Source organism: Acomys minous (assembly GCF_964271855.1).
Source record: "Acomys minous genome assembly, chromosome: 15".
NCBI lineage: Eukaryota > Metazoa > Chordata > Mammalia > Rodentia > Muridae > Acomys > Acomys minous.
In genome coordinates this window covers 29,294,948-29,320,509 of record NC_140497.1, presented here as the reverse complement: position 1 = coordinate 29,320,509, position 25,562 = coordinate 29,294,948, and the positions used below count along the sequence as shown (strand labels likewise).

The window sequence follows — 25,562 nt, the reverse complement described above, 5'->3', positions numbered from 1 at the left end:
CTCCCCTATGTCTGTGAATGAGGGAGACCTCCTCCCCCTATATATGCTCTTAGAATATTGAGTCTCTCCTTGGTAAATTGCTATCCTTCCTCTGAGTGCCGCCAGGCCTCCCCATCCAGGGGACGTGGTCAGAAAAGGGGCACCAGGGTTCATGTGAGAGTCAGATCTCACTCTCCACTCAATGGTGGAGAATATCATGTTCATCGGCTAAGTCTTGGTAGGGGTTCGAAGTTTACTGCCTATATTCTCCTTGGCTGGTGCCTTAGTTTGAGGAGGACCCCAGGACCCAGATCTGCCTGTCATAAAGTTCTTCTTGTAGGTTTCCAGGACCCTGTGGGTCCTACTATTTCCCCATTCTTCCATGCTACTCTCGCCTAAAGTCTCAATAGGATGTCCTCTCCTCTGACCCACTTTCTTGGTAAGTAAAGTTTTTCATGAATACCAAGAGTTTTAAGAAGAATTGAACACATGTTTTAAAAAGCTATAGACCCAAAGTAAAAGTTCTATTATCTTTTTATCTTAATACATAGTTTGAATTCAAAATTAACAAAGATAAATATTTCCCCGTTACCTATGTTTAATTATATGTCTCTTTTCCTTTACAGTACAACAGATTACATTCACCTCAAGGTTCTTGCCAATAGTGTAGGGTGAAGTCAGAAGTTCCCTGTAACTGAAGAGTGAAATCACACTGATGGTGTAGTTTGACAAAGCCTGATGGCTCACCAGTTTTTCTCAATAGTCCAGTGATGCAACTTCATATCAGCCTCACAGCATATGTCAATTTTTGCCTCAGCTTATTTACAAATTACTAGTCTTCTGAACCTTCAAGTTGTTTCTTATCAGAAAACCAAATATGGGAAGTTAGTGTGCCTTTTTTGAGTTCCTCACCCTCCTCTCCACCTTTGGATTCTATCACCAGTGAAAGGTATAAAGGTAAATACTTCATGGGACATGAAAATTATAGGACATATGACTAAGCGTACCTTACTATACTATATTTAGAATAGATAAGAGGAAGTAGGACTGTTTTGCCTTATATATCTATAGAATCATATTTATCTGTTAGACATAGGATATATATTCTTGTGATAAAAATAGACTAATTATTGGCATGACCATAATTTGATCAACTAACAATTAGCTTGCATTACTTAATTATCCTAAACAACCTGCAATAGCACTTTCAGGGTATTGGAAGTTAACCTTGTATTATAATTGAATGGGTACAATACCTCATATTAGGGTACAAATATATATATATAATGTGCATGAAGAATAATCTTAAATTTGACTTCTATATGAAAGTATCAAAATTAAACTTATTTTGCGTCCGTATACAAAATTCTATACCAATGAATTAAAAATAACCTTATTTGTGAGTAAAAGTTAAGGCCTTAAATTGAGGACTAGATTCAATAATCTACTTTTTGTTCTATCGTCCTTATATATTTCTATATCCTCCTTTCTTTCTTTTCAGCTCCTATCTCCTTACCTATGAAAGAAAGATAAAGGAAAAGAGAGACAATCCTGAGTCAAACCTTGTTTTCTCACTGTATAAGACTAATAATAACTTATAACGAACTCCTGATGAAAATAAGCATCTGTAGCCCAAGAGAGCAAACAGAAACTACCCAACCCCCCTTAGGGGAAATGGGGCATCACTCTCTTAAGGTTTCTTCAGGCTCATTTGTGGTGAATAATACCTGACTATTAATGTTATTCAGTTCTGCTTGGAGACAGGAGCCAGGCATCACTCCTCTGAGAGTCATAAGGCAGCAGTTGATGGAAACAGATGCAGAGACCACAGCCTAACATTAGAAAGCTCGGGAGTCCTGTGGAAGAGCTGGGGGAATGACTGAGGGAGTTGGAGGGGTCAAGGCCTCCACAATAATTAGATTTCTTAAATACTCGATTAAAAAAAAAAGGTAAAAGTTAATATGTATCCAGAGTAATACACATCCGTTAAAAAGGCCTGAGAGTGTGGATCCCCCAAAATTTAAAAACAGAATACCACCAGAATGACTGTATTAATATTAACAGTGACGTGTGACACCCATGCTTTCTCACTAGGAAGAGCAGTTTAAGTCTACTACGTAGTTTAACTATATCCTTGTTACTCAACAGGAAAAGGTAGGTACAGGGCTTAAATAACTTGCACAAAGTAATATATAGTAAATAAGTACTAAATCCAAGATTTGAAACATAGTAACATTGCTCTTGGTTCAAATTTTTATCATAAGGGTGCAATAGTAGACTCTATATGCAAATTAATTAATTATATAATAGAAAGATAATGATCTTTCCAATAATGTTTTATGTGAAACACTTTATTTAAATTGTTGAATTGTCAAGGAAAAAAGAATTCTATTAAAACAATAATTAATATATGAGCCTGGGGACTAGGCTTTAGTGGTTTATAACACTTATCAGTCTTGTGGGGGATCAGGATTCTGTTTCTAGCACCTACATAGTGGCTACAAAAGTCCTTAACTCCAGTTCCAGGGGATCAAATAACTTGATCTGACCTCTTTGTATGAACCACAGACTGTAGAGACATAATACAGGAAAAACATTCAAGCCAATAAAATAAAATAAGCCTTCAAAAACTTAAAAGACTAATAGATCAAAAAGTAGAAAAGATAACTGTGGACTTCCTTTCTGTAAAATTAAACTTTGATTAAATTGTTGGATAAATAGGCATGCTGACACTTGCTCTTAAACAATTAGGTACAGTAATTGGAGAAATTTTACCAGTAAGTCAGTATACATTTCTGAAAATATTATATTGGGTAAACAATATGAATATTAATGAGGTGCTTATATTCTATTTTTTCTTTGTTTTGCATTGTTGTTTTTCATTTGTTCATTTCTTTGATATTTTGAGGCAGCATCCTCCTGTGCAGTCCATGCTCAGGGCACAGCAATCACCCTAGACCTTCTGTTTCAGGCTCACCGTGCTAGACCTAAGGTGAGAATCACTGTGGACCTCTTCTAATGTTCCTTTTTTTAATTTTAGTATTCAATTTATAGTTTGGTATTTGATAGCACATAGCTAGAGGTGCAAAAGATGTCAGGCACCCTTATATGGTTTTGAAAACTATGAGGTTTTCATAGGTTTAGTTACTCTAAAAGGAATTTAAATAATATTTCATTTTAATTATCTGACTAATACACAGTTTGCCCCAGAATTTGGATTTAAAAACTAAGCAGCCTTGTAATACCTGGGTACTAGATAGCTCCTAGTGTCTTTCATACTATTAAAGTAAAAATCTTGTGTACTCAAGTAATTGAGCCATGAAGATTACAAGCTGGGCTACTTGGCAACTTCCAAGCTATCCTGTACTGCATAGTGAAATCCTGTTTCAGAAGAAAATAATAATCTTAATGATAAATAAATTATCACAAAAGATAAAAATGCTCAGGTTCTGGGCAACACTAAAGACATTATAATGTGTTTCTTAAGTAATACTGCTCTGTTTCTTTATTGCAACAGATTTTTACTAGCTGATTTATACTCTGTCATTACATATCCTATATTACTCCTTTATCCATAATGTATGAATGAAGGAAATGACTTGAATACAAGTTTATTCCAAAATATAATATAGTAATATTAGCACCAGTTTTCAAGCAATTCACTTTAATCTTCCTTTGGCTAGTAGATATACTTAAATATAAGAAGTAGAGTTCCTATGTTCTAAGTTTTAAGATGAGCTATTTTATATGCCAGTCTCTACCTCAGTAAATCAAAATAAAACACACAAACAAAAATCTTTTCCATATAATGAAGAAACAGCCATAGAAACTTCTCCCTTGGGTTATGATAATGCCATGTGAAGTGCTATGTAAATTTGTTGTAAGCATTATAACAGATGGAGGTGAACTCATTTGCATTTTCAAAAAGCTTTTGCAAAGTAAAGGAATATTCTTAAGATAATTTGTATTCATATCTAAATAATAGAAAGCTCATCATCATTCGTATTATGAAAAAATGTAATCTTGAGCAACTTATTATAGTTTCATTTTTTCCACTTTAGAAATTTTTCTCTTCTTCAAAGTATTATTCAACACATGCAGCTGCCTTTTTGTCCTTTGTGAAATCTTCTACACTTTGGCTAATGACCCAACGTGGCTGTTTTCTTTAATCCTCACCCCTGTTCTTAGCAGACAGATTTTTGAAAAATCTTGTCCTGAAGAGAGCTGTAGGACTACATCATATCACCAAAGCCAGTATAATGAAGCTCTAACCAGGCTTTGATCTTAGATCTAGCCAATGAGGATGTTTATATGTAGATGTCTAAGGTTGAAGGAATACTTTAAAATGGGTAATATCTAAGTATAACAAAGGATAGCATGTTTTGGAAGAGGAACAGATATGACTTTTTTTTTTCTTGAAAGGATCCGCGTGGTTATACCTTCCAGGATTTGGTAGAGACCACAGGCCACTTATAAATGTAATTTAAACAGTTTAAGCTATTAAACTTTCTGTTATAAAAACTGAACTGGAATAGAGAGGTAGGAAAGCTAGAGGAAGAAAGAAATGATGAGGCAGAGCAGAAAGTGAGGGAGGGATGGGAAAGAGACGAGAGACAGAAACATGGAGAGGAGAGATTTGGATAGGAGCCAAGAAAGTATAATTAGTGTTCTCACATAGCACCAGCTGTTTTATATTTATGTCAAGTATCTTTGCATTATAGTAGTAAGAATTCTGGTCAACTAAGCAATGAATAATTGAGTGGGAGGATAGAAAATCCTCATGGAATCGGTAAGAATGAGAAGGAAAAAGTTAAAACAGAAAACAGAACAAGAATGATATATTTTAAAATTAATTTTCATTGACATTTGGGCCTGTGATTACCCCATAACATAGTGCCACTATTACACTAGTATATTTAGCAGGCAGGTCATTGCTATGGATTCCAGAGTTAGTAGCTGAGTGATATTGATGATTGTTTTTCTCCTCTGGTAATGTGGAAAAGGACCTTTCATCGCTATGAGCAAAATTTGGAATTAGCTCAGTTTCTCTATGTTCATTGATAAGTAGGTTGTGTCTTCAACAATAGGGACATCACCATCAGGTAATGTATAGTAACCAATAGCCTTGGCGGTGGCCTGTGATATTTAGGCACAGTCTATGGGACCCTTTAGGCCAACAACTCAGTAAGTTGTAACTCATGTCTGGCATTGGAGCTTCTACTTGGCATGACACTGTCTTCCCTTGGGGCACTGTCTTCCCCATCACACGGTGACTACATTTATACCCTGCCTTCCCATTCTCACCCTCTTTGAATTCTCTGATCCCAGTTCCTCCTTTATGTCCTTATAACACTTTACTCTATTTCTCCTTCCTTGGAAAATGTCTTCCTCCTCCCTGGTCTTTACTAGCTATCAAGGCTCAGTGATTATTCAGATTGAAACACATGCATGTAAAACCTAAAATCTAACATCTATATTTAAGACGAAACATGCTACCTCTGTCTTTTAGAGTCTGAGTCATCTCACCCAGGATGAGTACTTCTAGCTTCATTCATTTGCCTTCAGATTTTATTTTTCTTTAAAGTTGAATAATATTGCATTGTGTAAATGTACCAGTTTCCATTATCCACTCTCGGTCAGTGGTATAGCACATGGGGGTTGCAAGCACGAGGCCCTGAGGTATTTTTTCCCAGAGCACACAAAGAACTAAATATTTAGGAGTGTACTGTGTATAAAATACATGGCAATAATGATGAGTTATGTGCTAAGGAATATATAATTATGAAGCTCTACTATCTACTTTTAAATTTAAAATATATTAGGAATATGTATGTCCTTAGTTTTCATCCTGTTTGAAAACTTGGGCAAAGAAATAATATAAAAAACAAGAAAGTTAAGAGAACAAAAAATTAATGGTGGTCTATTCTTCTCCTGCTTCTTTCCTGTTTCCTTCCTCGATTTTTATAAAATTGACTTCTAAAAGAAAGTAATATGTAACGATAAGCCCATGAATTCATTTTAATCAATTATAATTACTTAAAATAAAAATGGAAAAATGCGTTCTGAAACTTAGACTCTGTACCAGAACAGTAATCCTAGTTGCATAGGCGCATGCTTGTTTCTATTTTAGTGGCACCACGTGAAGCTCTGAAAACTAGAAAATCAAGCTGACATCTTCAAGTGTTGGGTCTTGTTTTCTTGTCCAATAAGAGTCCGTCATTCCTCCTGAGAAGAAGTCAGACGTAATCAGTGTATCCTCTATGTGAAGGGCGAGGCCATATCAGGAAGCGCAAGCGTATGGTCTATTGTTGACGTATTAGAAACTCATCAAGGGACCAGATCACATCAGTTCTCTTTTGGGAAAATGTTCAACTTTCCCTGCCAGCCATGAATCACTTCTCTCTCTGCTGAACGTCTGCTCCTTGTGTATGATGGCCGAAGAGGTTCATTCCCAGGATGAAAGTAGCATAGGATACGCAATCAAGTATTTTTTTTTTTTATTCTGACGCTGTGAGTTTGATAGAATGCTTTGATTACCAAACTCCAAATGGGCAATAGCATAAAATATACATGTCCACTAGGGGGCACTCATTGCACCCTAGCCACCCAGTTAACAGTATCAGAAAAAGAAATAGTTCATCCTGTACCTTATCTCACTTACCTTTCTGTAGAAGCAGCAGGGAGCACTTACTGTCTTCTGTCCTGAAATCTACTCTTTAGAGGAGTTCCAGTGGCTTCCACTAGGCTTTACAGCCAGAAGGATTGTAATCACATACCTTGGAAAACTCATCTGGATTCTGCCAATTTAAAAAAAAAAAAAAAAAAAGCTCTTTTTAGCCAGACATGGTAGCACACTGTAATCCCAGCACTCAGGGAGGCAAATGCTGCATGCAGATTGCTGTGAGTTGGAGGCCAGCCTCATCTACAAAGGTCTACAAAGTGAGTCCAGGACAGCCAAAGCTACACAGAGAAATCTTGCCTTGAAAAGCAAAACAAAATAAACAAATGAAAAGCCTCTCCTTAGGGAATACAAACCCAAGATAGGTCTACCATTCCCAGAGATGTAGCTATGGATCAAAACTTAGTGTACACACACACACACACACACACACTGATTCTGAGATTCTAATGCCATTGCTAGTCTTTAAAATATATTATGTATTATTTGCTGATTTCATACAACATATTTTTCTCAATAACCCTCAAAAACCCTCCCCCAATCTACCCTCATCTTCTGTCCCTTTCATCTTTATGTTCCTCATGTTTATCTCTCTAAAAGTAAAACAACAACAACAACAAATGTAAAACAAAACAAAATGGCACAACAAAAGCAGAGGGGTCCGATTTATGTTGTCTGACTACATTTGAGTGTTGTGTCTGCCTTTGACGGTAGTTGATATATTAAGTGTCAATCCATAAAAAAAAACCCTAATATTCCATCTTCAGGTAGCTATCGATTGCAAATAACTTCTTGGTTTATGAGGAGACTCTGTGACCACTTTCATTTCTCAGGCTTGAACCTCTGCAGGTCTTATGCATACTGCAATAGTCTTCGTAACTTCCTATGTGCCTTGACATGCCCGGAAAATGCTCTTCTTTTCCCAAAGAAGTCATCTACATCTTCTAGCTCATACAGGTTTTTCTGTAGTCTCTTCCACAAAGACGCCTGAAGCTTGAGGGAAAAGGTATGAGGAAGACAACCAATCAGATCTGATGTGCCTTAGTGTCTAGACCTGTGAAGGGCAAACTTTCGTTTTGAATTCATCCAGGCTTGTATGCTGTTGTTACAGTCAGGAAAAGCTTCGTTTTCTCCTGCTTCTGTGCCACATCTACACAAACAGCGCTTTTAAAAACCAACAGTTCATTTATAGATTAGATGTTTAAAACAGATCTCCCTGAGACAAAAATCAAGCCGATAATGGGGTATCATTGCTTTCTGGATGCTTCTGGATACTTCTGGATGCTTGAGAGAAAAATAAAATGTGCCCTTACCTTTTCCCATTTTAGGTACACTCATTTTTTAGCAAGTGGCTTTCATTCTTTATCATCAGAGCCAACAACCTTACATCTCTCCATCTTTTTCTCAGAACCAATTTTCTCCGTCTCTCCCACTCTTTCTCTCTATTCAGTTTTTACTTATGACTTTGATTCCACTGGATTAACCCAGGGATGTCATCATAACTTCCTTCTTGTGCTGTCACCTGAGTGAGTTCAATGTAAATACCATTATTTCCACAGACAAGAGTGGTTTCCCTTTCCTCTGAAACAAGGCACTTCTTTTGTGAGAATTAGGATGTGGGCATCTCCAAAATGAGGAAATTATTCTGACCTAGGTTTTATGCTTCCCATAGCTCCTTATACCAACTTCATGGAATTTTCCTCAAATATTCCACCCCTCCAGACATAGTACAACTAAAATGTTTGAATCCTTACAACAGTGGCAGGTGTTAAGCACTGTGCAAATAGGAAATATTGTCATCAAAAGTTTACCCAACAGACCTATCAATTTTGTTTATTTCCTTGTTTGATTGATTATAGGGTCAAGTAATTCCTTAAAACACTATAAGCATTCTAAGACTATATTTATGTGATTCGGTTTTGATACTTTAAGTGGACGTTCGTATGGAGATTAACTTTTCTTCCTTCTAGAAATCTGCTTAACTTCCCTTTGATCCAGTGTGATCAGGGGCCGGAGGTCAAGCAGCCACTTGACTCTGACTAATGTGTCAGCCTGCTGGAGAAGCAGAAGGCTGGGACATCGTGGCATAAAAAAAATGGAGAAAAGTTCTCTTTTCACCGAGTATATGAAGCAACATCCTTCCTGAATACAACTCTTGAATGAAATGCCATTCAAATACTTCAGGAAGTGCTTTTAAAAATCTGTCTGAAAAAAAAATCTGTCGATCTTTAATGTATTCTTTATCAAATCATATTAACTGAAATTGTAAAAATGAACTCTGGTACTTATCCTATAACCTATGAACATAATATTTTGTATAATATGTATCCATTCTTTAATTGATTTTAATCCCATTTAATTATTTAACAGTTAGGTATTTCTCAATGTTTTCTAGACTGCTTTACAAATATACAAAAAAGGTACAGATAAGAGATCCAACATTTTAAATCTCTGGTAGGGAATAACTATAGAAAAATGACAAAAGAGAGGAATATCAATGGCTATGGTCAGATGTGAGCTAAGGAAGAAAAAAAACCTAAATCTGCATGACAGCTTTTATTTTCTAGTGAGAAACTCCAAAGAGTACAAGGTTTACCCGGGAGTAAGGCCTTCTTCAGCTGGGACCAGACAAAGGTTTGATATTCTTACTTCAGGAGCCTGGGAGTCAAGCAAAAGGTTCCGTGATTCTCATTACTGTCTGCACGTGCTTCCTCTTTAGAATTGCCCATGACTCACGCTAAGGGATCTGGGGGACATAAAAAGCTAACCTTTATTAAAGCACAAAAGAAGGAACGCACCTTTAGAGACACTACAGATAATAATGAGCAATAACTTCTGGAATAATTAAGGTCAGGGGACGATGTATAGGATATGCCACTGAGTGGTTACAGACGGTCTAGGTGACCCTGGTGATTCAGTGGGAAAAACTTAAAAAAATATACAGTGTGATATATGACCCTACAGAATATATGAACTTGCTGTTAAATTTGCTAATTTCAAAATGGAGACAAATAAAATGGAAGACATGAAATGTTTATAAAATAAGTGGTATATACTTCACTACAATCTACTAGGCCAAAGTGTAGACTGCCTATTCTCTCACTGTCTCTGTCTGTCTCTCTCCATCTTTCTCCCTGTTCATGTGTCTACGTGTGGCTGGGTATCTGCGTTCACATGTGTACACATGTATGATTGCGCATCTGCATGGAAGTTAGAGGTCAGCGCCAGTATCGTTTTTAATCATTCTCCATGTTCCTTTTTTCTTGGCTTGTTTGAAGACAGGACATCTCACCAATTCATCCCAAGTTGGCTGGACTAGCTGTCTGGTAAGCTCAAGGGATTCGTGTGTCTCTGGCTGTTTAACACTTGCTTATAGGCCCTCGCTCCTGTGATCAGATTTTAAGTGTGTGTTCTGTATGAAACACAAAGTTATGTCCTTTATGAACAGAGACATTTCCACAGGCCCTGATTCTCGTTGTGAACTCTTTAGATTGACAGCCCATGATTTCAGAGATTCTGGGTAAGCGTTTCCCTTGGAGCTGTTTGTTTATTCTGCTTAATTGACATTTCTAGGACTCTGAAACTCAAACTCTATCTTGCCTTCATTAGGATTCTGAGCCCATGTTTGCCTAAATTCAGTACAATATATATTTATGTTTCTAAAATAGCACCCCCAATGGATTCATATTCACTTTCTTTCTTACATTTCTGGTTCTTTTTAGTAAGACATAATCATAAGGAATTGGTGAACTGTGGATGTTGGTTGCTGTAGATAGCTGACATTGCAAGGAAATTAGTCACCATCATTTTGTAATTGCTTATTTTACTTCCCTAATTGTCTAAAACTATGCGATCCATGGCATTTATGAAACACTTACATGAGGTTTTATATTACTTTAGTGAGGTTTTGGGTTTTTAAAACATGTTTTATGTAGATACTGCCTTTAGAAGTTAAAACTCCTTATAGTACACCTTTATTTTACCTTCTCTATTTACTTTGGTTTTCCATACATACTTCCTTTTAAATAATTATTTCTTAAGCACACATACAAGTAATATTGTATGGACTTTATAGGTTACAGTTAGAGATATATGCTTATACAAACACATGTATGCATACAATAAAAATTAATGAATAAATAGGTCATGAATTTGGAGGAGAAGGACAAGTGTATAGGATGTCTTGGTGAGAAGAAAGGGAAGGGGAAATTGTTATTATAAACTTCAATCTCCAAAACAAACAACAAAAATGACATAGCATCTTTGTGCTGTGATCTTCTGGTCTTCTGCAGCTTTGTTCGTTGAATGGTAAGGTATAGGGTAGAAGAAACGTTTTATAATTTATTATTATGTCTTTTGCATGACTTTTTGTCTTTGGACAGGGGGCTTCACGTATATTTCATAGTTGAATATTTCCCTATATTAAGTTGAACTAGAATCAAGCAGTGACCCCTTATTCACATGGGTATTATGAGGCCCTGCTAAGATCTCCTCAGTGAAGGGTGGGTCTTGCTTGTGGAGGCTCTCTGGAACATATGATAAGGGGATAAACCTCCACTCTCCATCGTCAGATATTTTAGGTGGTGTTTTATGCCTCAGCAGTCTGAACAACTCAATGGAATTATTTTTATTTTTTAAATATATAGTTATTTTGCCTGTGTTATGTCTGTTAACCATTTGCAATTTGGGTTCAGCAGAGGCCAGAAGAGGGTGTTAGCTCCAATGGAACTGAGACTTCAGAGGGTTATAAGTTGGTGTATGGGTGCTGAGAACTGAACCTTGCTCCTCTGAAAGATTTAGCCTGTGCTCGTAGCCACTGAGCCATCATGAGAACCCTCTGCCCACACACTCATGAGGTTTTTTTTTTTTTTATGGTCATATCAGGATTGTTTAGGATTCCATGGAGAACTTTTGGTCCAAGAATATCTTCTTCTGCTTGTCTTAGATTTCTGGTGTTTGTCAACATTAATATTTAGGTATCCTTCTTATAGTAAGAACACTGAGTCCAGCAGCCTCAGCGGCCTAAGATTCACCAGAGACCCCAAATGAGCCACACTTTGTACTGGTGGTGTTTCTTACTTATGTGACCAAATAGCTGACCAAAAGCAAGGGAGGATTTGTTTGTGCTGCGATTTCAGAAGCATAAGTCCACTGTGGGGGAGGAAGGCGTGGCAACAGGAACGTGGCCCATCTGAACACCATGAGACCTAAGTCAGTATCCAAGACAGGCTCACTGCTACGGACATCCTCCTTTTGACTCAGACCAGAAGCCCAGATCATCACTTGACAGCTCAGCTGCCCACAGTCAGGATGTCTCTCCTCTTCTCTGTTTGACCTCTCTGAAAACACTATCCGAGACATACTCAGAGCCGTTTTGTAGGTTTATAGGGAAGATTAGATCCACCATCTTATTAATCTGTCAGCTGAAAAGACAAGGAATATAGTAGTTTAAATCAGAGAAAAGATGCATCCAATGGGGCCCAATAGGGAAAAATGGAAGGATCCAGTGATCTCACATTTTTCATTGGAGAACCAATATTAGCTTTAGGCTTAAACATAAGAAAATCAAGATTAAGGAGTAAGGACCATATTTGACAAAGGAGAAAAAAGAAAAATGTGGGATTTGGGAGAAAAGAAGAAGAAAGAAGAAGAGGAAGAAGAAGAAGAAGAAGAAGAAGAAGAAGAAGAAGAAGTTGTTGTTGTTATTGTTTCTGTTTCTGTTTCTGTTATATCCCTACATGTTTGAGACTCTGGTGGTATCTGCCTGAAGTAAAATAATCTCTGCTCTGGTTCTCTGTGTTTGTCTATGTTTTGCATTGTTTTGATAATTCTATAGAGTTATTGTGTTCACTTGGAAGTATATGCACATTTCAGCATTCTCAAACTCTGTATTTAAATCAGAACTCATTTGTTTTATTTCAGAAGACACAAATAAAATAAAAATATCACACACTTATGCCATAATTTAAAATATTTTATTTTATTATTTTTTATATGTATTTGGGCATATGTATATGGGTTTATGAGTGTGAATGCAGTGTCTTTTGGAAGCCAGAAGAAAGCATCAGACCCCAGGTGCTGGCATTTCACATGGTTGGGTGGCATTTCACATGGTTGTGTGCCATTTCACATAGTTGTGTGGCATTTCACATGGTTGTGTGGCATTTCACATGGTTGGGTGGCATTTCACATGGTTGGGTGGCATTACACATGGTTGTGTGCCATTTCACATGGTTGTGTGCCATTTGAAATGGGTGCTGCAAATCAAGTTCGGATCCTCTAGAAAAGCAGTATATACTCAAAGATAATGAGCCATCTCTTCAGAACCTGTATGTCATATCTTTCCTTTTATGACTAATGACCAGTTACAGTTTTAGAGATACAGTATAAAATATTAGGTCTTCTGTTAAGCTCAGGATCATCTCCTATAATGAACCCTACTCAGTTTTCCAATGTATTTCTCTAAGGGATTATGAACCTTTACTGGATACTAGGAAAATCTTATGCAACATCCACTGTGGGTACATGTTTAAAGGCTGCAGTGGATGTAAGCATGTTTTCGTTTTGATCCCAAGTGTGGGATGGGGAACAGACTTGTGAGAGAACAGGTGATGTTTATCTACTAGAAGAAGAACTACCTCATGTGGGGGCTTGGTTTTTGCCAGCTGAAAGAATTTAATTACAGACTCTGAGAGCCAATATATATGAGCCCAAAACAGGAGGCGGGCCTTTATGGGTGTTGGTATTGTTTGGCTGCTCATCGCTCTCCTCTGAGAATCTCCAAGACAGAACTGCTCCAGAGAACACTTTGGGGCTCTGGGTTCCAGCAGCTGTTCCAAGTTCCAGCTTCAACTTTGGTTGAATTGCTGGACTGCTAAAATCCTGATGATTATGCCAGGGGGAATTGCTCCCAGGAACTGAGTACAAACAGGTATACTTCTCCTGTTCCCATTACACACACAGACACACACACACACACACACACACACACACACACACACACACACACACACACACACCTTTTGAGGAGATGGGTGCAATGCCATTCTACAGGACACATGTGGAGCTCAGAGGACAGTTTGAAGGAGTCAGTTTTCTCTTCCCACCATGTAGATCGTGGGAATCAAATTTAGGTTGTTAAGTATGGTGGTAATCCCGCTTATCCTTGGAGCCATCTCCTCAGTTCACCGCACTTTTTTGACAAAGAGTGATAGAGTGTCCAGAAGTAAATGAAACAAATAGAGTCCTCCTCTTCAGACATTCCTCATTCCTTCCTTGGTTGCAATTAACCTTTGGTTAGAGTTCAGTCTTTTTCCCCCAGCTGGGTAAGGAGTTTTTATTTACAATATTATAAAATATCTATGCTATATTATTAATAATGCTATACTATATTATTAAATTTATAGATGAATATAATTATATAAAAATTAAATGTGTGGATAATGACTATTTTTTTTACATAGAAGAGATTTTTTTTTTACATGAACAATTAGGTTAACCAGAGAATGAAGAAATAACGAAGAAGGGAAGTTAGCATTGAGAAGTACAGATTATACATCTAAAACAATGTTGCAGTAGACCAAAAATGAAGCTGAACCTAATCTAGAAAACCTTCATAAAAACAGAAGGTTGGAAAGTAACTGTCATAATTTGCAACTTCTTAAGTGTGACTTTTTACAATCTTGTAGTATTAACAGGTTATCTACATTTAACAATATAATTGTCTTTTTTTTTTTTCTAAAACAAGATCTCATGGGATGTCTAGTAGACCTCAAACTTGCATCTTCCTTCCCCAGTCTCCTGAGTGCTAGGTTCACAAGCCAGCACTGTCATGCCTGGGTAGGTAGATGTGATTCTTCTACTCCATATATCATAGGCCCCGTGTCCTATACTCGGAGTTATTAAATAATAGTAATGAAGGGAAACTATGTGAAATCTCTTTGATTCCTACAATTGTGCCTCCTCTTCATCCATAGGGGTTCCCCAAACTCCAAGGGAAGGAACCCAAAGCAGATCTCTAATTTGGGGTCTCTCGCCCTCTCTCCCTTTCTCCATGCCCCCTGTCTTTGACTACTGTTTGTCTGTGGGTCTCTGCATCTCCAGCTCCAGTTTCTCTTCCTCTATACTCTAACGAGATACTGTAGCCATGTGGCTATGGAATAATGCCCACGCTGGCCTTTGTGCTAGTGTAGCATGGGTGGACTTAGAGATGGCTAGACATGGTATGCTCCCTTTAAATGCTTCTTTTACTATTTTCCTTTTAATTAAAAAATGTCATCCTAGGGATTGAACCAGGGGCCTTAGCTAATGCTAGACAAGTGTTCTATCACTGAGCTATACCCTTGCCCACTCATAGCCTTTTACTAATAACCTTAGGAGTGGGCTCACCATGCTATTATTGTAAACAGCATTACTATTACCTTATCACTTATTCATACCTTTGGGCTTACTGACTTTCACTGCCATCTATTAAGAAACATGATTCCTACAATTGTCCTTCTCTCTCTTCCATAAGGATTCCCCAAACTCTGAGGGGAGATACCTAATGGAGATCTCTAATTTAGGCTCCCCCACCCCCTCTCTCTCTCTGCCTAATGTTTGGCTGAGGGTCTCTGCATCTCCTCCCATCTGCTGCCAGTAGAAGCTTCTCTTATGATGATTGGGCTAGGCACACCGGTCTATGAGTATAGCAAAATTATGCTCGAGGACACCAGGAATATAAGGCCTACCGAGTCAACTAAGCAGGGCTCATAGGAGCTCACAGAGACTGAAGCATCAATGATAGAGACTGCCTGGGTCTGTGCTAAGTCCTTTGCATATATGTTATGGTTGTGTACCTTGGTGTTTTTGTGGGACTCCTAACAGTGGGAGTGGGGTGTCTCAGACTCTTTTGCCTGCTCTAAGGACCATTTTCCTCCTGATGGGTTGATTCTTCAGCCATGCAATGACAGCTTGTGCCTAGTCTTACCATTATGCTGGGTTTGGTGATATCCCTAGGAAGCCTGGTCTTTTTTTGAAGGGAAAGGGAGGAGTGGATCCTGGGGAAGGGAGATGTGTATATAAGGGGAACTGAGAAGAGTGTAGGGAGGGGAAACTGCTATTGAGATGTGCTGTGTGAGAGAATAGTAGTAGTAGTAGTAGTTAATAATAATATTAATATAACAATGATGAGGATGATAATAATAACAATGATACTACTACTACTACTACTACTACTACTACTAATAATAATAATAATAATAATAATAATATCACGATTCCTTCTGTTTAGAGAATCAAGAATTGCTTGTGGGACATAATATATATATATATATATATATATATATATATATATATATATATATATATATATATATATTTTTTTTTTTTTTTGGTTTTTCGAGACAGGGTTTCTCTGTATAGCCTTGACTGTCCTGGACTCACTTTGTAGACCAGGCTGGCCTTGAACTCACATCGATCCGTCTGCCTCTGCCTCCCGAGTGCTGGGATTAAAGGCGTGCGCCACCAAAAAGAAATTGGAAGCATCGCACATAAACACCTTAACGACACAACTGGAAGCCCTAGAAAAAAAAGAAGCAGAAACACCCAAAAGGAGTAGACGCCTGGAAATAATCAAACTCAGGGGTGAAATTAACAAATTAGAAACTAAAAAAACAGTCCAAAGAATCAACAAAACCAAGAGCTGGTTCTTTGAGAAAGTCAACAAGATAGACAGACCTTTAGCCAAACTAACTAAAAGACAGAGAGACAGTATTGAAATCAACAAAATCAGGAATGAAAAGGGAGACATAACAACAGACACTGAAGAAATACAAAGAATCATAAGATCCTACTTTGAAGGCATATATGCCACAAAATTTGAAAATCTAAGGGAAATGGATGATTTTCTTGATCAATTTCACTTGCCAAAGTTGAGTGAAGAACAGATAAACAAGCTAAATAGTCCCATTTCCCCTACAGAAATTGAAGTAATCATTGATAGTCTCCCAACCAAAAAAAGCCCAGGGCCAGATGGCTTCAGTGCTGAATTCTACCAGACCTTCAAGGGCGAGTTAATACCGATACTCTTCAAACTACTCCAAAAGATAGAAAGGGATGGAACATTACCAAACTCATTCTATGAGGCCATAGTCTCATTGATACCTAAACCTCACAAAGACTCAACAAAGAAAGAGAATTTCAGACCAATTTCTCTGATGAACATCGATGCAAAAATACTAAATAAAATACTTGCAAAACGAATACAAGAGCACATCAGAGATATCATTCATCATGACCAAGTAGGCTTCATTCCAGGCATGCAGGGATGGTTTAATATACATAATCTATATATTTTGTTCAGAAGTATTCCTTGTAAAATCTTAATAACGCAATGTTAAATTTTTAAGTGTGTTATACTTGAACTTGCGGAACATAAGTGAATGGATAAAGCAAAATGTGCAGACCCCTGGCCACGTGCCGGAAGGTAAAGGGTTCCCCCCTCCTTTGAGCTGGTGTTTTAGCCTCCTTAGTCAAATATGATTCTAGGAAGGTGCAGGAAGCAGGAGGCAGCTGAGGTGGCGTCAGGATTGTTGCATCCCTTTGTTAGATTCCATATTCTTTATGTTTTGCACTTTAGTCTTTTTTGCACTCTTTCCTATAAATATAGGAGGGGAGAATAGCAGAAAACAAAACTTCATGTCTTTTCTCAGTGCCCTGTGACTGCAAGAAGACACAATGGGAACACTGAACGCTGTAGAAGTCACACAAAACTTATTAGCCAGGAATGACTAGTGGGAGGTTAGCTTACACTCTGGCCTAAATTCTTGCTCTTTTTTTTTTTTTAACTTCTTCTTTTCTTTTTACAATATCCTGTAAGGAAAGGGGAATGACTTATCTGACAAATTTAGATTTTGCAAACTTGTGCGTTAATGTGAAGGCTATTGAAACACATTTCAAAGAAAGGTTTTCAACACACAACTGTGTCATTTCCTTTCCTTGTGGGCCAGATGCTGAAATACAACGTGATAAAGATTTTAGGTTTCAATTGTAAAGAGGGGGAAGTGGACAAATCAGTGCTGCCTTTCAACCAACAATGTCCAAAGAGGTATATTTTAATTTATTTTTTTTCTAAAATTATTTGTATTGATGGTGTGTCTGCGCTGTGTACAGGGAGAATGTGTGGGGGTTGAGAAGAGAGATGGGCAGGGGGTGAAAGCTGTATAGTGTCTGATCTGTACTTTCTAGTAGAACTCTTTCTTTGGTTTTGTTGTTTAACGGGAAAAAAGTACTAAAAATTCCTGCCAAGGTTTTTGTTAAGGTGGCACTCAGAGGAAGGACAGCAGGTTACCAAGAAGAGACTTGATACCCTATGAACATATACAGGGGGAGGTAATGCCCCTCAGGAACAGTCATGGGGGAGGGGAATAAGGGGAAAATAGGAGGGAGGGAAGAATGGGAGGATACAAGGGATGGGATAACCATTGAGATGTAACAAGAATAAATTAATAAAGAAGAAAATAAAATAAAAAATAAATAAAATATAATAAATATGAACAAAATAAACTACTTTATAGTGAGATTACCAAGCAGCTTTGCCACATAATTATCTGTGCTTTGTTAAAATGTTGTTGGTTCCATTCAAAGTCTGTTTAATGAATTAGTTTGTTTCCTCACCTTTCTCTTCTCATGGCATTTTTGGCTTTCATCTGATGGTTTTAGGACTCTTTCCTTGTTCAGAGAGGGAATATTGGCTGAGACTCTTCTGCTGCAACATTTTAAGTTACATATATGGGAGAGCTATAAAGAAAAAATACGTAGAATTTTGTAAGAAGTTCTCAATATAAAGCAAATGCCCGATCAGAGTGAATGTAGTTTGGGCATCCTACATAGAATAAGACTGCTTTAGGTAACTTCTGTGTGAAAAGGAGTGAGTATTATTTTAAAGGGAGACAGAGCTATAAAAGTATCTTCATGGGGATGTTACAATTTAGGGTGATCTGGATGGATGACTGAGACTTACCCAGCATAAAATTAGACTGCTGTTATCACTGACCATGTGGAACTGTGGCAGAATAGTCACAGAGCTGAAATGATGAATGTTTTGAGCAGTAGCAAGAGGCCGACATCATATGAGCGCACTGTCTGCTTGCTTTCAAACTCCACATTCCTCACTTCCAGCTATACAGCATTGAGAAAATACTTAAATCGTTTATGTCTTAGCTTCCTAAATGTAAGATAGAGAAAATCTGACTGTATCTCTCACAGACTTGTGTTGAAGCTAAAATAAATAAAGCTCATAAAACAATACAGAACTGTAAAACAATGCTGATTTGTATATTGGCAGTTTTCTGTGTATTCTGAAAGCTTACAATTTCTCTTAGTCTTCAGAGTATCCCATTACATGGATAGCATATTAATGTTTTACAAATACAAAAATTATTCAAAGCACTTAAAAGAACTCCTGCTTTCTTAAAAATCATATATCTACAAATTCATCTTTCTATGTAGGACCAATTTGCCATCTTTTTATAATTTACTTTTTTGTTTTTATTATTGATAAATTAACAGAATTTACCTTGATCAAATTCTTTTCAGTCACTTTTGGTTTTAGATTGAGACATTGATGCCCTTTCTATTTTACTACCAAGGATACTGTCAGTATCTTCAGGCACAATATGATTCCATCTTTAATAGGGCTCTTTATGCACTCATTTTCTTCATGGACACATTGCTTGCACAAATATACTAATGGAGACACTGCTTGCACAAATATACTAAATTTAAAAGTGATATACAACTTCATCTACCTATATAAAAACAAGGACTTTATTTTAATAGAATAAGGACGATTACATTGGAATAATTTACACCACTATTAACAGGAAATTGACTGTAAGAAGGTCATAGAAAATATAAGTAGAGATTTATCTTCGAAGAAATGATATATAGTGCACATGAAAAGACAAATGGCCAGACACAATCTCACAGGCCTGTTATCCAGCTGCTTGGAATGCCAAGGTAGTCAGGCAGACAACAAGCCTAAGGCATTCCTGAGCTATACAGAGTGAGTTCAAGACCAGCCTGAGCAATTTAAGTAAGATCTTGTCTCAAAATAAAAGGTAAGAGAATGCTGGGGAGTGGTTAGTTTTCTTGTAGTACCTTTGGTTTAAAATTTCCACATTCATATTACATATGTGTGTGTGTATGTGCGTGTATGTATTATACTATTTTCATAAACAACATTTGATATTAGGAACTTCAAAATAGTATTTATTTAGTCTAGTAGTTCAACACTAGGGCAAAATCAAACAGAAGCATATCAAAAGAATAAGGTTAACTGACTACAGTAGCTATGGCATCATTATTTATATAAGTACAATGTGAGCTCAAGAAAAGGAATGGTGTAAAAAATGGTTATAGAAATAAGTTACTCATGTTTGATTAAATATCATATGAAAAAATTCAAAGAAGGAGAAAAAACGTTTTCTTTTTAAGAGAAATGTGTTACACCAATCAATATGCACATTGCAACACCCACTGTGTAAACCCAAACCTATGCACGAACACGAAATTGCCTTGTGATTGATGATGGCATTTTATCATATTAGTGTGACAGGATGGTAGAAGTTGAATTACCTCAGCTTCCGCCTCACTACATTGTTTTAATGATAAAATGGCTGAGAATGAAGACTGTGGTTAGTGTTAACCTCCAAGTTCTTTCATATGGCTTTCCTGTTGCTGCTTCCATGAACTTTTGACCCCTCATAAAAAGCTGATATGGCAGAGATGTGTTTTGCTTCTCATGAGAACACACTGTTAATAGATTATACAGGCTCGAAGGATTTCCCAATCCTTTATCAGTGCATTGGAGTGTTGTGGGAAAAGTCACTTTATGTGAAATTGTTTGGCTCTTAACTTGGAAATTACATTTACAGTCACATGAAAATGCTGTAAAACTGTTCACAGACTGCTAGCAAGGACTCACCCTGTGTATGCATACTTACATTTCCAAAATTTTGATGACAATAATCAGATGAAAACCGAAACAATCTGATAAATTTAATAATAAATCTCTTTGAGGCAAAGTGGGATAGACAATGATATCATTTACGTCAATTAACTAACTTCGTGAAAGTCAGAGGGAAACATTTTCTAGTGCATAACAAAAAAATTGTAAATTCTAGATGCGTGAAATATGAACTCTCCTTGAGGGACAAGCAGATCTATGAAACACAGTCAGCTTGAAAAATACTTTGTCTTTTCCATCCGTGTAACTTTTTTATTTTAATTGTTTTGTTCTGTCTTTATTTTATGGCCCTGGGGATCAAGGCCAGAGCCTTGCACCAAATACATAAGCATTGAGATCATCAGGAGACTAAGAGACCAAAGAACAAGGTGTGGGCCTTGGCTCACTCATTCTCAAGATTTAGGGGGGACACTGTAGCATGCTTGTGATCCCAGCACTTGGGAGTCTGACAGAGGAAGGTGGCATGCCAAGGCCACACTGGTTCACCTCGTGACACATTGTCACAAAACAAAAATCAAACAGGAAGTAACCACAGGTAGGCCTGTGCCAGGAAGTAATGCATTGTTCTTCTTGACTCACCCTTGACTCAAGCTTGTTCTCAACTTGATGTTTCTCAGGTTGGTTTTCCTGGTAAAATATTCTCTACATGCCTGTTTCTCTCTCTCTCTCTCTCTCTCTCTCTCTCTCTCTCTCTCTCTCTCTCTCTCTCTCTCTCTCCCTCCCTCTCTCTCTCTCTCTCTCTCTCTCTCTCTCTCTCTCTCTCTCTCTCTCTCTCTCTCTCTCACACACACACACACACACACGGCTAAAACTATCGGGGGTAAACTGAGAGAAATCTTCCAATATGTGGTGAATCTTTGTTGCTGCCAAAGCACATGAAGATGTTCTTTTGTCATTAATTTGAATGTTTATTAAAGGCATCCACACTCACCATATACATAGAGCAGTGCCTCTCAATGAGAACACTGTGTTTGGAAACACACAAGGATGGGGTTTGGAAGCGTTATAAGGAGCTGTGCTCCCATCCTCTCTGCTGCCAACTTCATGTGACCAACTGTGTCTACTTGTGAGACTCAATAATGTTTGACTGAGCCTGTGGACTATTGACATTCTCTCTCCAAAGTGTGAGTGAGGAAGCAGGGCCCCAGGGGAGGAGTCCCTAAACACTTACTTACCCAAGTCTCTGGCCACTCCTTCCAGAGGTTTGTATGTTGTTGTGTCCTAATTGCTAGTGACCTCATGAATTCTGGGGGGTGAGGGTCTTAGGATTCAGGCTTATAAGCTAGGAACTATTAGGAAAATTAGGCTTTATCCACACAAATTTGGGGACCCATTATCCAGGCTGGATGAAGACTTTACCGGGGGCCCTGCATAAAGGTCAGCCATATTTCTATCAGTAACCCCTCAGCCATGCTCCTTAAGTAATCCCACAAACTATTGTTTCCCAGGGTGAACTGTGCTGAACTGGAATCCTACTTCAGTTTATCATTAGGATCTAAAAAGGGGAAACAGACACTGCTCCTATATCCCCAGGAAGAAATCTCAGCAGTTGGGAATATCACTATAGGGAAACCAGCAATTCTGTGATTTAAGGCTTATTACTGAAGTTTAGAAGATTAAAAACTAGGTTATATGAACTTCTTTCAAAATAAATAACACCCCTTAAATCATCCTAGCCAAAATCTGGTTAATGAGTCCCTGAAGATGCCAGTATGATGCGGTCAAAGCCAGTGGCCATTTGACAGATGAAATGAAAAGGGTACCCAAGCCCTAAGCGACAAGCCTGGCTCTGCTTGCAAGAGAAAATGCACAGGAACAAAAAAATGAACTCAAAGATTCAGCCAAATCATTCCACTCTGATTCCATCTTCCTAATATTAGTGTTTTATTCTGGAAAGTCTGGAGCAAAAGCTAGAAAATATGCAGCTTGATTTTGTTGGAAGCTCAGGCTGTCGAAACTAGAAGATAACCTTTGCCCCAGTAGCCAAGTCCTGTAAAGATCAGCATCCTCGCACTGAACAACACCAGATTTGTGCAAACCAGTTCTCAGAAATGACCAACAGGTGGGCAGCCAAATAAATAATCTCCTTGACCACATTTTTAGAAGAATATTGACAGGGGTTTAGTCATATCTTCACTAGTCTATGAATCTTCCAAAGCAGCAAGTACTGTTAGAAGAGAGAGAGAGAGAGAGAGAGAGAGAGAGAGAGAGAGAGAGAGAGAGAGAGAGAGAGAGAGATGGTCCTCCATTCCCAGGCCAGGCTCAAGTTTAGCTTCATGATGCTGTTCTGAACTCAGTTAAAACTGCAGTGCTATACATATGCTCAGCATTGGAGGGAATAAAGAAATATTAGATGATGTTGGATTCTTGCGAAATTAGTCAACCTACCTAAACTGTGATCAACAAAACAATTATTCTATTTATCTTCTAGGACAATATTCTTATAATGTAGATAGCACTGTTTCCTGAAAATTTATTAGATTCTCAAAGCAGTTTATTAGTTTATTTTACCCTATTGCATTTATTTTTGAGTACAATTTCAAGAGCCTAGAATTTAGGTTAATGATAATAAACCTATAGCATGAAAGTTTGGGTGAGATCTTGATTTTAATGCCTAGTATCACAAAGGAAATAAAAAAAAAAAAGAAAGGAAAATTTGTATTTTAATTAAATGAACTTATTTTAATGTACAAATTTTAATTTGATTAGATTTATTTATTTTTGCATAATTCAAACTAAGCATGAGACCTGGCACATGCTTAATAAGTGTTTAACCATTGAACATGTATGCATTAGTGAGTGCTTTGCGATATCTTGATGTGTCATATACATCGTTTCATACTAAAACAATGTTTGATATGCCCTTTAGGTGACAACTTTCAGGGTTCTCTTTGCTGTCTTTTGAATGTGTAATGCAATGGGGTCATGTGTAGTCACCTGACTGTGAAATACCAGACCAGGCAGAGATTGCTCAGTAGAATATTGACTGGATTTAAATGCCAAGAGAACAGATTGATGGTGTGTGATACAAAAGTCTAAAGAAATAGAAAAAGTTGGGGAGAGAGAGAAGAGCAAAAGAGAAAGAAAAAGAGGAGGGGAAGGAAGGAGGGAGAGAACGGATGGAAGGGAGACTCTTTCCTCCTACTGGGTTCCTTCATCCAGCCTTGATAAGAGGGTTTGTGGCTAGTCTTCTTGTTATGCAGTGTTTGGATGATTTTACTGAGTAGACTGCTCTTTTCTGAACGAAAAGGAATTGGTCTGCGTGAGAGGGGAGGTGAATGTGGGGTAGAGGGTTGTGAGAGGAGAGGAGGGAGGGAAAACTGATGACAGGATGTAATACATGGGAGAAAAAGTAATTAGGCAATTAATTTAAAACACCCTAAAAAAGAAAGAAAAAAGGAATTATACTTTTTCCTGTGCATTTAAATCTAAGCAACTTGACTCTATCTCTTAAACTGATAAACAGATGCCTTGGCAAGGAAGTCTGACTCACTCAGCGATGTTTACTAAATTCAGCCCAGAAAGTCACAGGAAACGTTTGTTCCAATGATGTATAACTATTTGTTCTAAGGGAAATAATTTGCTTTTTTTCCAGGCTAGTTATCTTCTGTCACTTGGGTGTTTGCTTTTTGCTTTCTGGTTTGTTTTATATTGTATTATTTTGTTTTTAGTTATAAAAGTAAGGCTGCTCCTCCCCACACTCAATGGCCGCATATCTCTAAACACAGGTGCCTTTCTACAGAGAGCAACAGAGCAATGAGACCTTAAAAATATGGCCTCTTAATTCTATTTGTAGCATAATCTGAGTGCATGTTTGTGTTCATGTGAGTGCGTGTCTGGGGGATGTACAACTGGACATATGTGTAATTGTATGTGGAGACCAGAAATCAATGCTAGATATTGTCTTCTGGTTTTTTGCACCCTGTATTTTGAGACAGGATCTCTCACTGCACTCAAGATTTACCAGTTTGCTGCATTGACTGGCCAGCACAGTGCTAGAAATTCCTGTCTCCAGCTCCAAGCACCAGAACTATACCACTTGTAGCTTTTCAGTTAGTACTTGTCATCCAAATCCAGGTATTAGTGCTTGAATAGCAGGCATTGGCAGCTTTCTGCCCAGCCCCGTAAATCTGACTTCCTATGTTTAAACTGAGAGTCATGAGAAAGAATAATATAGCGCTCTATATGATGTGTATATCTAATTAAACACTTTGCTTGCTAAAACCGAATCTTGATATAAATGGTAACTTGCAACACCATGAAAACTAACCTCAGCAATTTCATACCCAACACATGGATTCCACATGTGTTAATAGATAATAGAGAAACTGCAGCTCTGCCCTGATGAACCAGAGGATGCTGACTGCTACTCAGAGTCCGTGAAATTCGATGCACGCTCAATGACAGCATCACTTCCTCCCAGTAAGTAGAAAGTGACAGAGTGACACAGGCGATGGGCTGGGTGGCTTAAATCAGTAGAGATTTGTTTGTTTGTTTCCTCACAGTTCCCTATCCCAAAAGTCTTAAATCAAGGTATCTGGTGGGACACAGGTTATTTAAAGGCCATGTCTCTCCCCAGGTTCTAGTGGTTCTGACAATGCTTGGTGGTCACGGCGTTTACCTGCCTCACCGCCACCTCTGCTTCCTCCTTTAATAAGAGGATTGGTTATTTTCCCCTGTAATTTTGTGTTCTTTTCTCTTCTTGTAGAGATGCAACCATTATCTCAGAATCAACCTTGCACCACAATGCATCATTTGTACTTGGCTACATCTGCCATGGCCCCAGGTCCAATTGAAATCACTTTCATAGCTACCTACAGCTAGCACCTCTTCATATCTTCTCAGGAGATAAAATCCCACTTGCAACGGATGCATCAGATTGTGACTAGAACACAA

At 37.8% G+C, this 25,562-nt stretch overlaps 1 protein-coding gene and 1 long non-coding RNA gene across 4 annotated transcripts in view; both read left to right on the top strand.

Annotated features, from left to right (window-relative positions):
- The window catches only part of LOC311584942, a 753,214-nt gene that overhangs the window by 671,450 nt on the left and 56,202 nt on the right, over positions 1-25,562 (top strand). The gene's annotated exons all lie outside the window — the stretch shown is intronic.
- Positions 17,604-25,562, top strand: part of MSR1 (macrophage scavenger receptor 1) — a 60,923-nt gene continuing 52,964 nt past the window's right edge. For 2 of the 3 annotated variants that reach the window (XM_084759847.1, XM_084759849.1), the window contains exons 1-2: positions 17,604-17,744; positions 24,983-25,088. In XM_084759847.1, coding sequence (XP_084615973.1) covers positions 17,733-17,744; positions 24,983-25,088 — 118 coding nt within the window. In that variant the 5' untranslated portion in view covers positions 17,604-17,732. Of the gene's footprint in view, positions 17,745-24,977; positions 25,089-25,562 lie in introns of those variants that run through there. The other variant, XM_084759848.1, reaches the window with a different exon arrangement.